Source organism: Salvelinus namaycush, chromosome 32 (genome assembly GCF_016432855.1).
Source record: "Salvelinus namaycush isolate Seneca chromosome 32, SaNama_1.0, whole genome shotgun sequence".
Lineage (NCBI taxonomy): Eukaryota > Metazoa > Chordata > Actinopteri > Salmoniformes > Salmonidae > Salvelinus > Salvelinus namaycush.
This window is the reverse complement of record NC_052338.1, coordinates 14,428,770-14,446,698: the sequence shown is the minus strand read 5'-3', so window position 1 is coordinate 14,446,698 and position 17,929 is coordinate 14,428,770. Positions and strand designations below refer to the sequence as shown.

The 17,929-nt window shown below is 40.4% G+C and overlaps 1 protein-coding gene across 1 annotated transcript in view; it reads right to left on the bottom strand.

Annotated features, from left to right (window-relative positions):
• LOC120027439 (KH domain-containing, RNA-binding, signal transduction-associated protein 3-like) overlaps positions 1–11,348 on the bottom strand; it is a 162,678-nt gene extending 151,330 nt beyond the window's left edge. Inside the window, exon 1 of the mRNA XM_038972374.1 lies at positions 11,258–11,348. Within this exon, the coding sequence (XP_038828302.1) occupies positions 11,258–11,348 (91 nt within the window). The remainder of the gene's footprint in view (positions 1–11,257) is intronic.
• Between the last annotated feature and the right edge of the window lie 6,581 nt (positions 11,349–17,929).

Genomic DNA, 17,929 nt, shown 5'->3' with positions numbered 1-17,929 from the left:
TGTTTGTTTTTACATTAACATTTTGGTCATTCAGCAGACACTCTTATCCAGAGCGAATTACAGTCAGTGCATTCAATTTAGGTAGATAAACAACATATCACAGTCATAGCAAGAAAAACATATTTCTGTAACTGTTATTGGGAATGTTATTGCATTTGAAGTGTTCTGTTGGTTTATTCTGTAAAATGGCCTAAAAAGCAATAAGCAATAAGCATAAATATTCTATGTTGCGATCTTCAGTTGGCTCCTTTTTCCTATATTATATGGATAAAATATTACTGTGATATGAAATTTACTTAATTGAGAATGTATGTGCAGCTGAAATTTGGCCATATAATTAATTACAAAAACATATGTATTTTCAACGTCTGTAAATAACATATTTTCACCCTTCGGTAAAAAAACGAAAATTTACCTGATTTCAACGTCCAGAAAAGGCATATTTTCAACGTCCGGAAAATACATATTTTAATCGCCCCAAAAAGACTGTTCACCTTTCATTCAGAACCTAACATGAGCCTAACTTCAACGTCTAGGAAACACAGATTTTAGACATCTTTTCAACGCTATTTTGCTTACTGGGAATCCTCTGAATGCATTTAATCTCATCATAAATTTAATGCTGTTGGACCACAATGGCTGAACTCAAGAAAATAATAAAGTTCTACCTAAAACTAGGTCTGAGTTCTCTTGGAGCCTCTTATGAATTATCTCTTTCTGAGTCAGTCAATGCATGCACTGCTTACATTACTATTTTTAGGTTTGTATTGTGAGCTTCTCATATTGCATGTTGGGGATTAGGCCCACCAAAGTAATAAAGGAAACTGTATACACAGTGAGAACACTTCAGCTTTATATGAAATACGGGCCTCTTTTCTATCACCTTACAGAGCTGCAGCTGGTTGAAGCTCACCCTACAGAAGATATAGGTTTACATCCTCAGTATTAGATCTGCTTGGCTTGACCTGATACCACACATATTGAGAGGAAAAAACATGTTGAGTGGCACGTCATAGAGCAAAGCAGGCTGATTATTGGGGAGGTATTTATTTATTTACCAAGAGTCTAGGTGACTTAGGATGCTTTCCAAATGGCAATCTATTTCCTATGAAGTGCATGACTTTTGACCAGGGCCCCTAGGGCTCTCGTGTAAAGTAGGTCACTATAATAGGGTGCCATTTGACATAGTGCCAGCAACACAAGGTGCACAAGAAGCGAGCGAGGCACGGCAAGGTGCTCCTTATCTGACTGAAGTGGAGCTGCGCTGCCTGACGGTCCAGGGCTCCAGCAAGGTGGAACGATAAACATAATTAAATTTAGTTGGATTACAACAAAATGGATGGGATCCGCTGGGAAGGCGGGAAGGCTAATCCTGAACCAATCCCCTCAAAATAAGGTGCCAACCGACCCAACACAGTGTAAATAAAGTGAGAGGGAATATATGAAGGGAAGAAGAGAGGGAAGAGATGAGAGGGAAGGAGGGGAAAGGAAGGAAGCTGTCGGAGAAAGAGAGAGATCAAGGTAAGGCCACTGAAAAGGGCCCTTTTCAAAACGAGGACAAATACACCCAACTACTTCACAGTGAAGCAGACTATGAGCGAGATCAATGGCAGTTCATTGAATCTGACAGGATTCTAATCACTGTTAGAAAGCAGGTAGATATACAGAGAAGAGACAGAGAGGAGTGACAGTGTTCAGATGTGCAGAACTATTTTTAGACAACTTGATACTCCTGGTCAGAGAGCAAAAACATACAACAGCATTTTCTTATGGGTCTCATTCTCATTCTGGTATACATTGAATCGGTCAAGCTAGCAGGGTTGGGGACAAATTAAACACTGTTCAATGTGTGAAGACTGCTGTCTGGTTTTTACATGAGTGATAAATAAGCTGAATTTGAAATGCGATGCTGGTGACAAAAATGAATAAGCATTGAATTTACACCTTCCCCATCTTCTGAACAAGTGGTACATTTACACTTGTCTTTCTCCCCGCAGCTATACAACCACATCGTTTCACTCAGAGGGACCCGGTATGCGCAAGATGCATCTGCCTATTCAGCTATTCACCTTAACACATAAACTAACCTCACCATGAAATGTTTTTTAGACACATAAAATGGTTCTAGGAGATTCAGAGGGTATGGAATGAAAGCAGGGGTCTACACCTTAACCTGCCTTTCTCTATCATATATATATCATTTTTTTGTCATTTTCCCATCTAGCAATTTTTTCCATTACCACTTTTCCTTTTATTTTTTCTATTTCAATTCCAATTTCATTCCACTCGTCACTTTCCTCCTCCCCCCTAATGCATTTTCCCTTTTTTAACTGAGTTTTAGTCCAATCCTTCACAAAGAACATTCCCCCAGGGGATGTGAACCCTTACCTCTTCCAGTTGCCTGTAACTACAATAAACACATGCCCACATACCAGAGCTCTTTCTCTCTCTCTGTCTCTCTCTAGCTCCCAGTCTAATCCAGTCGAATCCCACACTGATGTCTTTGTGCTGTCTTGGGCAGACATCAGTGCATTATCATCCAATAAGAATATGATTAATGGATTTATAATTGCGGCGGGCGAGCCTGGCGGAGAACACAGTTTGCCCTGGATTAATATAGGAGCTAAAGTAACGTACTGGTGGTGAGTAGAGGAGAGGAGAGCTGAGGGGCTGTGTTAAGCCCTGTGGCCATAAGGCTGGGGAGAGGAGAGGAGTGGAGAGGAGTTGGAGGTCTGCACTGGTAGCTGGTAACTGGTGCTTCTGGTTGAGTTGAAGACCTCAACACTTTCTGACTGCATCTGGGCTTAAACGATCTCTTTTCAGATCTGGGGCTCTCTGGCTACAATTGCCCTCTCTAAATAAGCACTGGTGCATTATTTAAGACAGCGATGAGAGGCTATATAGCACTGTTAAATATGGATAGCAGCTTGACCAGCTGGGTAGGGGAAGAGATGTGCATTTTTTATCACTATTTATTGTATTTTAAACTATCATGTTTGCATAAAATTGTATTGTCCATAGGGTTTTGTCCAATGGTGTCCTAGTAGGCCAGCTATCATGACCATATCAGCGTGTCACGCCTGGGCCTAGTTTGCCATCAAGGAGATATCAGGTTTCTCTTTATTTCAATTAGTTTTGTGTGACTGTTTATGTTGACTCTGTTACCAGCTAATTCATTTCAGTTAATCTTCCATTGAAAGCAGTGATAAGATGCAGAGAGGTGCTTCCTCTGTGTGACTGCTGCTCTGATCCTTGCCCCACCTTATACCATGACAAACTGGAGCATCAGCAGCTGCTGACAACGAAAAACTCAAACCTTTAAACACCTACTCATTTTTAACTAAAAAAATTAATGCAAAGCACCTTTTCCAAGCCACTGGGTTTAATTGGAAGGCATGCAATAAAAGTGCACATCATAACGGAAAGAAGCCGGATGATGTGGATTCTTCCTGAGAAATCGTGTGAGATATAATACATAGAGAGGGGTAAGTTGAGCCACTTGTTTCTAGGAAACCATACTCAAAATTAATAATTTGACCAAATATTTAGGAAGCTGTCATCTGTGAAGGAAGAAACCACATGGAAAAAGTGGTAAGCAAGGTCCAAAAAACGGATTTTCACTAAGTCAAATGAAATTATTGTGTTTGCGGTTTCATGATGCTTGTATCTAAACAAAATAAATTATTTAAATATTGTTCTATACATCAGATGGGGTCTCTATAAGCTTCAATATGAGGTCCTAAACCTAACATGAAAGTGAATCCTTGTAGCTGTGTGTGCTAATAGTCAAAATGTTTAACATGGGGTTGGTTGATCCAATGGCCATGGGGTAAGTTGAGCTAATGGTTGAGCCAATGGCAAGTTGAAAAATGTAAGTGTTTCCTTCTCAGGCATAATGCAAGGCATTATCGCTGGGATATGAGGTAACAACAGGGCCTGGGCCCGGTTGCATAAAACACCTAAAGTTAATTTTCCCATTATCTTTTCCCTTAAAGTTTCCTTAACAGTCAGTTGCACAAAACATTTTAAGGTGAATTTCCCACTTAAGGGAAAAGTTAACGCTGCCCATGAGGTCCCTTAACTGCTTCATTCAGTATGTAAACAGCATTTGTGGAGGTGAATGTTGCTTTCATCTGCTCTGGTTACAAAAGTAAAACATCAACCAGCTATGGAATTATTGGGACAGTGATACATGTTTTATTTTTTGGGGCTCTGTACTCCATCTGTACTCTGTACTCCATTTATTTTGAGGGTATTTTCATCCATATTTTCATCGCACAAATATCATACCCCCAAAAATGCTAACCTCCCCTGTTATTGTAATGGTGAGAGTTTAGCATGTCTTGGGGGTATGATATTTATGCATCTGTAACTTTCACACTCATCATTATTCACAATTCATTCAGGACTATCCGTAATCATGGTAGCATCCACATGAATGTATAAGTGTTTAGAAACATATTCTATTCTTATTAACAATAAAAGTGACTCCAAAATGACACAATACATTTACCATTCATTTCTATTGGGCACAAAATCATTTGAAACACAATCAAAACAAACAGCAAATGTATCCAACAAGTGTGTAGAGTCACAAGCTTGATGTAATCATTGCGTGCTAGAAATATGGTACCAAATATTCAACTTTTTACTACTTTAATACACATTTGTCGCAATACTTTTTATCCCATAAAATGGTGGGACTATGTACAAAAAGTGCTGTAATTTCTAAACAGTTCACCCGATATGGATGAAAATATCATCAAATTAAAGCTGACAGTCTGCACCTTGACCTCATAGTCATTGTATCATTTATAATCCAAAATACAGTAGTACAGAGCCAAAACAACAACTAAATTGTCACTGTCCTAATACTTACGGAGGGCCCTGTAACTGATTAATCTACAAAGATAACTGCGTTGTTTACCCATAGGGTATAATATTACAGTATTAATCATTTGTTTTTATCCAGACAATAACTCTGTGCTTCCGCATTTTTATCCACTAGCTAATGAGCCTGGATCAGTCAGAGCGCATCCTAAATATTCCCTATATAGTGCACTACTTTTGACAAGGGCCCGCACTACTTTTCGAATGGGATGCCATTCGGGACGTAGGGAGTGAGGTGCCACTTGGGACGCAACCCTAGAGTCCTGGTGGTGAGAAGACTGTTGAATTACTGCATTGCCACCTCATTACCTGTGACATAACGGGTGTTCCACGCATCACACATTAACAGTGAGATCAATGCCGCCATGTAAACTAATCAGTCCCATAAATGACATGCCATTATGTTTTATGACCAAGCGTGACTGTCTCAGTCTGTGTTAGGCCTGGCCTACATCTCACCCTCCTGTAGAGTCTTCTGGGATGCCTCAGCTAGAGGAGTGAACCACCGCTCAGCAAACACCTCAGACCTCTGAGCTATAGCTCACACACAGCACCACTCAACACCTTACCCACTGCAACCCTGACCTACTAGTCGAAATTTAAAGTGGTTTCTGGGTCTCGCTCTCTCTTTCTCTCTCTCACTCTCTCTCACTTCACCTGTGAGTTCAACAGCGTAACAGTACATCTGTAGGTCAGATCCCAGAGTAAGTGGACCCCTTCCTGTCCTGTATCTGTCTCCCTGTGTAGTCCACTAGCTCAGCGTGCTCGCCAGCCACTGATGTTTATCACTATCAGCCACTGTTTTCCTAGCAACACAACAGTATCTCAGGCTTTGATGCTCTGCTAAGGCCTATTTCTGCTCACTGCTGGACGTGCGTTCCTAGGATGCGTCCAAAATATCCCCATTCAGTGGAGGCTCCTCAGAGGAGGAAGGGGAGGACCATCCTCCTCAGTGATTTTCATAAAAATATTGAAACATTAAAACTATAGTAAATATATTAATGTCACAAATAACTTTATTAAAACATTGTTTTTCAATGAATGTCTACAGTAGCCTCAACAGCACTCTGTAGGGTAGCGCCATAGCCGGAGGACAGCAAGCTTCCTTCTTCCTCTGTGTACATTGACTTCAATACAAAACCTAGGAGGCTCATGGTTCTCACACCTTTCCATAGACTTACACAGTAATTACAACAACTTCCGTAGGACGTCATCCAACCTATCAGAGCTCTTGCAGCATGAACTAACATATTGTCCGCCCAATCAAAGGATCAGAGAATGAATCTACTGTAATACTGAAAGCATACGCTACAGCTAGTCAGCACTGCAGTGTATAAAGTGTGGTGAGTAGCTGACTCAAAGAGAGAGAAAGACAATAGCTAAACAGTTTTGAACAAATGTATTTCTTCAAAAATTAAGAAGCAAAAGAGAAGGGGAGAGAGAGCTAGCCATATTTCGTATTTTTTTTTCACTTTCACTTTTACTTACTTAGCTAGCGACTGCAGCTAGCTAGTTTAGCCTATTCAAACACCCGGCTCAAACAGAGAGAGATGTTGTCTTATCTAGATGGCTATGGCTATCCAATTCTGGAACTCTTCAATGTCAAGGTAAGCTTTTGATTTTACATAGATGCGAAAAGGAATTATCCAGCTGTTTGTATGTGGCTGCTATGAAAGTGAACTGTGTTTGTGTGTGATCAGGTGTGTATGCATTCTGCCGATTCTGTTGAAAAAACATTTCTTATACAGAAGCAAACAGAACAAAACGGGATAAACATACCTGAATTTGTCCAATAGAAATTCGGTATCGAATGTGTATGTATGTATGTCACCTTGATTCCTCAAATGTCTCTCGACCTGTGCACCTATGTTGTAAACTTTCATTCATAGGCTAGGTTGAAGCAACCTCACGATGGGTATAGGAAAAATTTGAGTATTATGTAGTAGCCTAAACCTATCGACGTTACATTGCGCTGGGTGAATGGAATATGAATGACAGTCATCCAATATGATTTAATAAAAATAAGGCCATGCACATGAAAAAATGGACGTCCTCCCTCATCTTAAACGGCACCTACGACCACTGTTACCATTGGTCGAATGGAGTGCATTATATAGGGGTTAGGCTGGGTGCTTTTCCAGACACAGCACTAGTCTGCAGTGCACACAGACGCAATACATTTTGAGGCAAATCAAAGCTGCTCTTTCTGTTGAGAAGAGGGATATACTGTATGTATGAACCAACTGCTATAGGAGATCTTCTGAAAGAAGTTCTGTAATGGACTTCACCACACACCTGCTCATGTCTTTGTTCAGGACTGCTAGGATCATTTTATTTTGGGTTCCTTCCATTGTGGCCTAACCTAGTCTACCCAAGCGGAGCTCTTTAATGTAATACAAACACTGTGCTGGGTGCCTGCAGCGGAACAAACAATTATAATAGAGGGTATCGTACAGAACTAGTGGAAGAGCTGTACTTCTCATGTGCAGAACCTGGGATGGCTCCATAGAGATGGTCTCTGTTCGGAGTGAGCAGGACGTTCTGCATGTAATGAAATAAGTTCTAGCGGGTTAAAGCAGATATAGCAGGTAGTTTCATTTTTTTTAAACCTTGAAATATTAGATGCTGTTTGTGCAGTTTAAAACAAGAAAGGCCTCATAGCGAAACACAACTTTTGCAACAATGTCACACTCTATGTGAGGTTCTCACAGCCGAAAGCAGTCCTGTTGAATTCCTTAAAATGTGTTTATTCTTGTAGTGAAAATGAAGTCTTCAACTTATCTAATTAGAAGCATGATAAGATATTTATATCAATTAACGTCAGCAGTGAGTCACTACTAAACAGGCCTAGCTGGATCTGTGGCTGTATGAGCACTTTATGAATTGTTTTCCAGCAGACGTGCTTTTCTATTAGATTTAATTGTACCTATTTTTTGTCTCATACACTGGATAGGTGCAGTGAATGTGTTGTTTTAAAGAGTCACACGTAGCAGTACGGTGCCCCTAGAGCAAATTAGGGTTAAGTTCCTTGCTCAAGGACACGGACTGATTTTTTGGTTACTGGCCCAACACACTTCCCGCTAGGCTACTTGCCGCCCTACAGTATACCTACAGTGTGGTACAGGTATCTAAACTTCCATCTACAAGTACAGCCCCCCCCCCCCCAACTTCCTCGGCATGTGTATCTCTCCAGACATACAGTTATCTACATAGTATGCGACCACTCGCTGTCTGCCTGTGTGCCTATTCTCTGTGGTTCTGTTCGTTTCCCCTGAAAACTGAATAATCAAGTTGTCACGCCCTGGCCTTAGTATTCTTTGTTTTCTTAATTATTTTAGTTAGGTCAGGGTGTGACATGGGGAATGTATGTGGTTTTTGTAGTGTCTAGGGTGGTTGTAAGGTTTAGGGGGTTTATTAGAGTAGTTGGGTTTATGTGTAGTATAGAAGTCTAGCTGTGTCTATGTTGAACGTAAGTAGTTTGTGTGTGCACTTGCGTTTGTAGCTTCACGGTCGTTTGTTGTTTTGGTTAGTTTGTGTATAGTGTTTGTTTCGTGTTTTTTCCCTCTCTTACAAAATAAAGAGATGTATTTTGCATACGCTGCCCCTTAGTCCGGTGCTGCCCCTTAGTCCGGTGCTGCCCCTTAGTCCGGTGCTGCCCCTTAATCCAGTGGGGTTAATTTGGAGGGTGGCCATTTGGAGGAGGCTACGAAAGCGGGTAGTGACTATGGTGGGGTGGGGACCACGACCAGTGCCGGAGCCGCCGCCGTGGACGGAAGCCCACCCAGACCCTCCCCTAGACTTTGTGCTGGTGCGCCCGGAGTTCGCACCTTAAGGGGGGGGTTATGTCACGCCCTGGCCTTAGTATTCTTTGTTTTCTTAATTATTTTAGTTAGGTCAGGGTGTGACATGGGGAATGTATGTGGTTTTTGTAGTGTCTAGGGTGGTTGTAAGGTTTAGGGGGTTTATTAGAGTAGTTGGGTTTATGTGTAGTATAGAAGTCTAGCTGTGTCTATGTTGAACGTAAGTAGTTTGTGTGTGCACTTGCGTTTGTAGCTTCACGGTCGTTTGTTGTTTTGGTTAGTTTGTGTATAGTGTTTGTTTCGTGTTTTTTCCCTCTCTTACAAAATAAAGAGATGTATTTTGCATACGCTGCGCCTTGGTCCACTGTCATTCAAGAAGACGACCGTGACACAAGTCGAGAGCTGGTGGGGAAGATGCCAGAATAATTGTTATTAGAGAAGTGCTTAAAGTAGTGCTCTGTTCCATTGCATCAAGACATAACAGTATTTACATTTTGGAGTTTGTGGCAAACTGTTACTGACTGTTACGGACTGTTACGGACTGTTATGGACAGTTACTGACTGTTACGGACTGTTACGGACAATTACTGACTGTTACTGGCTCTTACGGACCGACCCACGGCACAACTGAGCCTTGTTTGTTTGATGAAATACGATGGCAATCTGCACCTTATTCCCTATATAGTGCACTACTTTTGACTACAATAGGGCTCTGGTCAAAATAAATGTACTGTAGGGGATAGGGTGCCATTTGGGACACCAGGAATCTGTTAAAATTATAGGATCCAAAAGTTGATATCACAGTGGAAATAATTGTGGAATATTCAGAATCACACTCCTCCAACTCCATTGAAAGCATTGGCTCGTTCATTTATACGACTTACGTGAACCCTCAGCGACACTCTGTCGAAGAAATGAGCGCTACGTTAAACCAAATGTACATTTCCTTCAAATCACATGGCAAGCTGAGAAATCTGTGTTGGAGAAAAAGGCCAAAGCTATTTTACAGACTGAAACCAGCTGATAAGGAGAAAGTGCTGAGTAAAATACGTTCTTATCTCCGTCTGACTACACTGATTCAGCTCTAAGTGAGAGAGCCGAAAGAAACACATTCATAAAGGCCCTTCTGTCCTGGTATTAACCTAACTCAGTGATTTCAGCTATTCTTTCCCGTATTGCCCAACTCAATACTTTTAGCTATAGGCTATTTCACTTTCTTAAAACTGAACAATCTATCCATAATGGGTACAAAATGGGACTGGGTACAGAGAGACTCCTGCATGTCACACAACTGTGTTAGCCTGCTGAGCTAAAGCCTAGGCATTAGCTCTTGGAGTTAACGCAAGTCGTCAGATCTCAGGCATGTATACTCTTAGTCGAGCATGGTTCACCAAACCATACATTTGCATCTTACTCGATAGGAATATTATATCCAGTAGTCTACTTATTTATCTCTTATATGTCAGGTATAGGTACAGGTCAACAACTGTTAATGGAAAGTTTACATCAGTAGCTGTCGTTAAAGTCATACCTGACCATTAAAAGTAGATGGCCAGTAGCCTACTATACAAATGAAAAGCTTTCAAAGCTTAGCGAGATAGAGACATTCTGCAAACAGGATTTTATTTTCTGAAATCCAGGCAGACAGCACTAGACACAAAGCTCATTTACAAGTGGTATTTAAAGGATGTACTTGGATACTATTCCGGTGCTCTTCTCACAAGAGTGGACGCGAGGGGGTGCGTCTGGAAGTATTGTAAAATTCAGGCAGCTTCAAAGCCAACAGTACGCTCAGCGCGCACAGACGTCTCAGCAATGGATTAATTAAACAGTCTTCGATTCAAATCACTGTGGAACACGCGCCTCTATCTGCTCAAATTGCATTAGAATCAAGTCAAGTTCTTCAAAGGGGAAAACAAATCCAACTTATAATGAGAATGTGTTGATTTCACTGTTAACATTATCATTTACACGTCTCAGTGCTGGATGACTGAGCTACCTGGAGACGCTCCTACATTGTTTTCAGTTTATCATAGTAGAAGTATGCAAACATAGAGACATGTAGTGTTACCAAATACTGTAGGCCTACATTGTATAAGTAAAGTGGTGATTTACAATTATGACTGAATGTGTATTTATGTATAGGCTAACAGAAAGGCGTGGCATGTTTTAGCGTAGGCTAGGCAACCGCCAGCCACTCCACTTAGGCCATTTGATGTATTCCAGACAGTTATTCAAATGTTCAACTAATCAACAAGCCCTTAGTCGAATAAAGTGTGCTGGTTCTGGAATACATCAAATAGCCTGAGCGTGGATATGTTCTGTATTATGGTCCATTTGGGACAGCGCCTAATTAAAACTTCAAATATGTCTTTGAAGTGTAATAGTAGGTCAAAGTGGCACCAACATAACCCAAACAACATAGGAACCAACATAACCCAAACAACATAGGAACCAACGTAACCCAAACAACATAGGAACCAACGTACCCCAAACAGTATAGATTAGTATTCTAAGCTATACAGTACAAACGTCCCATAATAAATTGGGATGTTTTCTTGTCTTACCTTGATCTAGAAGTCGTAGAGAGTGATGAAACGTGGGGTCCAGTGTGTCCTTCTCTGCCATCAGCTCTGGTAAGTACTTTTCGTTATCCATTTCGTCCCGTGCCGTTGGTCCACGCCGTCCACAAAATAATTCGGCAGTGATACAATTCTAAAACCTCGCCTTATTCCCAACACGTGCCCCCACCAAAACTAGTAACGGTAAATTATTATTATTTTTTAACGAAAAGGAATGCGACAATGTCATTCGCAACCACTATAACATCACATAAGTAGTGCTAAGCTGTAACAACGACCAACAATTGTCTGTGCGCGGGTGTCTCAGGTACGAATTCCGTTATCCCATCCGTGTAGTAGCCTATATATTCAACGTCACCTTGCAGACCCCTCGCATGCAACACCGCCAACCTAGAGGCTCTCTCCGTTCTGTAAACAAGCTCTTTAAAGCTCCCCCGGAATGTCTCCACTAGCAACGAGGGCTCATTCCAGCTCCTCTACTATTGGTTCCCGATCAGTGTTCAAGAAAATGCAATGTAGCGTCAGTCATTAGAAGGGGCGGGTGCTCCAGCCTGGAGTGAGCGGAACAGCTGGAACTATCCATGGTGCTGATTCCACAGCGCGCGGCTATATGTTGTTCGATGTGACACGAGCCAGCAACGATCTGAATTACAATGCAGAGAGAACATTAATAACAGTCCTTCTCTTGTTAAATTGTAGAATAAAAATGTGCCCAAACTAAATAGCCCATCAATATGCAAATATATACAAATACCATATATTAGTTTCCATTGTATGAACTCCGGCTTGGGGGTAAAACTGATATGCTACATACATAGCATTGTACTTTCAACAGAACCGATTGTATAAATTAGACATAGGAGAGTGCATTTAAGCTCACTTTGAGAGCTGCATGTTATACAAAGTTGTGGAAAGAAGAATGACATTCAAGCTGTGGGCTCTCTAAAAAGAAACTCTTAACTGCGGGTCATAACGAGTGGGTTTAGAGTTTAGTCCTGGCAGCAGATTCGGTTCTCCCGACTGTCAAAATAACATGAGCTATCATCTCTAATGGCTGACCATGGCTTGACGGGTAGCCTAAGGTGTCAACTGTTCTGCTGTGGACATGTATCCCTCTGTTCTCTGTTGCAACATGTGGTAGATTTTTACCATGGTTTAAAATGACAAACATAACTTGAACAGAGGTGTGGATGACTTTGCCATGCCTTTGGCCATGAAGAGATTAAGACAATGCATCTCTTCTGTAGGGAATGTTTCAATCTGTTTTGAATCATGGAAGACTGAACATTAACTAGAAAGACCACAGTTTCACTGGGTTCAGTATGATTCGAGGATACTCACATGTGCGTCAGAAATGGTACCCTATCTCCTTAGTGCACTACGTTTGACCAGGGCCCATATGCACTATATAGGGAATAGGATGCCATTTGGACACACCCCCACTGACTGCGTAACGATTCTACAACAAAAAAAGGCTCATTTCTTGTGGCTTTAATTCTCTACCTTTAGGAATTGATTGTTTTGATACAAGACTTCTCAGGTTCCTTTCACTTAAGACAACCAGTCAATAGTTCAGAGGAAATCCATCCACCTTACTATAGGTCACTCTGACCCTTTTAGAAAAGAAGTGCCTGTGCATTTCTTATGCCGTTCATTGCATTTTCTCTACATACAACCAAACATGTATTGACATGACGTATCCGCGTATTGAAGGCGAAACCTTTGTTATCTCAACACAGTGGTACAGTGTGTTTCACTGGATTCCTATATACTATTCAAATGTAGGTCAATGTGTTTTCTATTTTCTGCTCCATGTTTATTACATATATCACTAGAGTTGTGTTGATAATGCTGGATCAGACTTAGCCCTGGACTGAATCCGACATTTCATCACAGTAGGCTATTAGTTCAAGTATCACGAGCGTCAATGTATAGAATATCTTGTGAATGTGTTTGATTGTATAAAATGAGGTACGAGTATTACTTGAACAACAGTGAACTCACAGCAGCATATCAGTCCTGAAGTCGAGAAGTGTATTTACAGACTGTACACAATTTACACTATAGAGGCAGAAACAGGCGCTATAATCTTAAGTAAAATCGTTATTTCAGTGGGAGACAAGGTCAAAAGACGAGGCTCCTGTCAACATGTGTGAAGGATGCAGAGGTATGCCCCAGGTGGGCGTTATGCAGCACGTAAGATAGATGATAAGAACGGGTTATATAATGACAATCACCAAAGGTTGCGAGAAGTATCTCTCCTCCTTCTCAATAACTTGGCTGAGATACGACCCAGAAGCTAGAAGCAGGGCTGGTTCATGTATATTTATCAATGCTTTTATATTTGTCCTCAACAAAGTCTGAAGTGAGCCTTTCTTTATTTACTCGGAAAGAACTGCTCAGGCATTATATCATAGGTTTATATATATATATATATATATATATATATATACCGTAGTTGGTAACACTTTACTTGACACCCATCGTCATAACACATTATGACATAGTCATAACCACATCATAATATGGTCATAACGCTGTCATGAAACATATATTTACATCTGTTGTGACATACTGTTTATTTCTATATTTTATGGCTGGTTATTACACCTACATGGGAGTGTCAAAACCCACATTTATTCAAATGTGTATATTCCCTGCCAAGAAGATTCCTTTCATTTGAAAGTTTGTTTCTTAAGTCATTTATTTTTGTTGTAATGAATTATTTTCCATCGTATTTTAAATAACTTCCAGAAAATACACATTATGACATTGTCATGAAGCATTATGGCCATCCTGTGTCACTTGACTTGGAATAAGAAATATAATTTATGACACTGTCAAGAAGCATTATGAACATCATAACCAGCCATAAAATAAAGCAATACATGTCACAACAAGTCTAAATATATGACAGTGTTATGACCATATTATAACAGGTTATGACAAGTTATGTCAGCTGTTATGGCATATTATGACATGGTTAAGACCATGTCATAGTGTGTTATGATGCTGGGTGTCGAGTAAAGTGTTGCCCTGTAGTTATAGGCAACAGCATGCTTAACATATTCTAATGTGGCATTCTGCAGTCAGTGCTATGTTCAGTGCTGTAACGGAATTCTTCGTCCTCCTCTGACGAGGAGTAAGAAATGTCGGACCAAGATGCAGCGTGGTGAGTATCCATTTTAATATGAATACTTGAGACAAACAAAATAACGAAATAAACAAACGAAGACGAAACAGTCCCGTAAAGTAACAACACAAACACAGGAACACAGTAACAGGAACAATCACCCACAACCCACAATACAAAACAGGCTACCTAAATATGTAAATACATATCAGGCCAACACATAGAAATAGACAAACTAGACATACAACATAGAATGCCCACTCAGATCACACCCTGACCAAACAAAGGGCGTGACATGTGCTGCTAACTGCACATGCTGACAATTATCCACATGGAACAGGAAATACTTTTAAAATTTAGCTTTGTTGCTATTTCATTGATATTTAATTAATGAATTAATCAGGTGTGCAAATAAAGTGCCTTGTAATAAAGTAGTGGGTTAGATTGTGTACTGCTGCTTATAAAATCAAGCTGATAGAAACGCTGGAGACAGTCACAGTTCCACACAGTCAGTAACATGTGATATGCCATAACAATGCAAGTAGTTAGGGAGTGAATGTTATTTATAATAAGGGTTACATGGAGAACATCGGACCTCTCTGAAAAGAAAATGGATGCCCCTCTATTCAGCAGAATATATTTGACCTAAACTCTCCCTGAACGCTTGAAAAAAAAACAAGTGAACCTCCCCTATACCTAAAATAATAATTAAAACAAAGTGGATAGCAGAGAACATGCCTACCTTTTAGCCTCACTTCTTGGACAGACCAGGGCCTTAGATATGCAGTTTAGAAACTGTTCTTCCTCCTTTAAGCATTACATGGCAACGCATTAATTTTGATAGTGCAGAGGGCTGCGGGCCAGAAGGTTGTGGGTTCACAGACTACCGTGGACAAGAGGAGGGGTGGAAAGATCTCCTTTATAGTAAAAGCCTTGCATGATAGAAAAACATGCATTTAATAGGCTGTCATGCAATTCTAAGTAATTTTACATATTAGCAGAATGTTTTTTAATACACAAAATTATCGAAATTACAGGCTAAGAATGGATAGAGATATGCATATGTGTTCATCTTACCATATTTCTTCAATGTCAAATCAGTGTTTCTTGTTTGCAAAGAAACTGTCCCTGTTTGCAAATAATTAAATCTAACACATCATTGGGAATCTGATCTTGGTTCTTTCAAAAGTTAGGCCTACCTTCCCACCCCAGAATCGGCCTACCAACGCAGAAACATTTAAGCTTCAACTGCTGGCTACTCTTCTTCAGTTGCTTAACCCAATGAGAGAAGGTCACAAGTGTTTCCCTAAATGCTGTCTGGTTTTAATCATCTACTGTACAGAAAGTGAATAGCTGAATCAATAGATAGTGACAGAATTAGATTACTTCCCAAGCAAAGTATATCTTTTGTCTCCTTGGCTGTAGAAGGTTGTAGCTCAGCCTCTGAATGTCAAATAAATGATACAATGATATCCCAATATTCATCGGAGTCACGTCTTTCTCGGGTATTTTACAGCTTGTTTGTAGCATAAAGAATCCCGCACCAAAGCTCTGTTATAGATCCTTTCATTTAAATGGTATCTGTTTTATTTTCTTCAAAATATTAAGCTAACAAGGGGTAGGCCTGTTCTTTTTGCCATTTTGCTTTAATAACAAGGTAGGCCTATGGAACTGACATGGAGGTAAGCTAATTAAAGAGTGCATGGTGGGTGGAGGAATTGTCCGACAAAAATACTGTATATTGATATAGCAGCCTATAGCCAAATTTAGTCTGTCAAACAGGTAGGCCTACCTCATTTCTTAAATTGGAAGAAATATGCCCCAACACAAAGCCCTCTTGTCGTTAGTCAAGTCTAATAACAAAAAAATTAAAAGGATTGAAATGAATTATGCCTACTCGAATTTGTCTACTTTCAGCACAATGAGATGTCCATTTCCGATTGTTGTGCCACGGCTGCTGCTTCAAGTTTCAGCACCAACTAGTTACTCGAATCTGTGCAGTCAATAAATCTGATAAATACATAACGGGCAAGAGACATACTGTTTTTTTCCCAAATCAATTATAATAGTATCAAGTTATCAAAGTTGACCTCCAGTCCTCCTCATCTTCGGGCTCTCTTTCTCAAACTGAACAGAACATAGGCTATAGGCTAGTCTGCTTCAAGATATTGCAATTTTTGGACTAGGGCTAATTTGACCCTCCTCCTGAACTGCCACTGTAGGCCTACACAGCACAGCATTCGTTAGGCAGCACACAAGAAAGGATTTGATCAGCAAGAGCAGAACAGGCCAGGGCTCAGGGTTGGAATATCCATTGCTGTGTGTAATGCAGCCTAGTTTTATTTACACCATCCCAGCAGCTATCTTAGAAATCTAAATTTGCTCTGTGCTTCTCCAAGTATGCACTTCGTAGCCTATAGCCTATGGGCTATGGATCATTTGATTAAGACCAGAATAAATAGCCTATTGCGTGCCCAGAGGAGAATCAGAAATGAGGGGCAGCATCGGGCATACATCGATATCTAGCCTTATAAGCAACTAATTATACTGAACAAAAATATACAGGCAACATGTAAAGTGTCGTTCCAATGTTTCATGAGCTGAAATAAAAGATCCCAGAAATGTTCAACACACAAAAATCTTATGTCTCTAAAATGTGCACAAATTTGTTTAAATCCTTGTTAGTGACCATTTCTCCTTTGCCAAGATAATCCATCCACCTGTAGGTGTGGCATATCAAGAAGCTGATTAAACAGCATGATCATTACACAGGTGCACCTTGTGCTGGGGACAATAAAGGCCCCTTTAAAATGTGCAGTTTTGTCACCCAACACAATGCCACAGATGTCTCAAATTTTGAGGGAGTGTGCAATTTGCATGCTGACTGCAGGAATGTCCACCAGAGCTTATGCCAGAGAACTGGATGTCCATTTCTCTACCATAAGCCACCTCCAATATCGTTTTAGAGAATTTGGCAGTACGTCCAATCGACCTCACAACCGCAGATCATGTGTAACCACGCCAGCCCAGGACCTCCACATCAGGCTTCTTCCCCTGCGAGATAGTCTGAGACCAGCCACCCGGACAGCTGATGAAACTGAGTATTCCTGTCTGTAATAAAGCCCTTATGTGGGGAAAAAATAATTCTGATTGGCTGGGCCTGACTCCCCTGCGCCCCTGCCCAGTCATGTGAGATCATAGATTAGGGCCTAATGAATTTATTTTAAATGACTGATTTCATTACTGTAACTGAACTGTAACTCAGTAAAATCGTTGAAATTGTTGCATGTTGCGTTTATATTTTTGTTCAGTATATATAACACTCAGAAATATTGAAATGTCATCAATTACAAATTACATGACCTAACTAGATTTAAAAAATACTAAACCATCCCCTTGATTGAAATTGAAAAAGCATGACCCTCACCATTTTCCTCCAGGTACAAATTCTGTCAATTTGTATCCATCCCTTACATAATATTTGTAATTCCCCATCTTATCCTCCAACCTCAGATATTAATCCT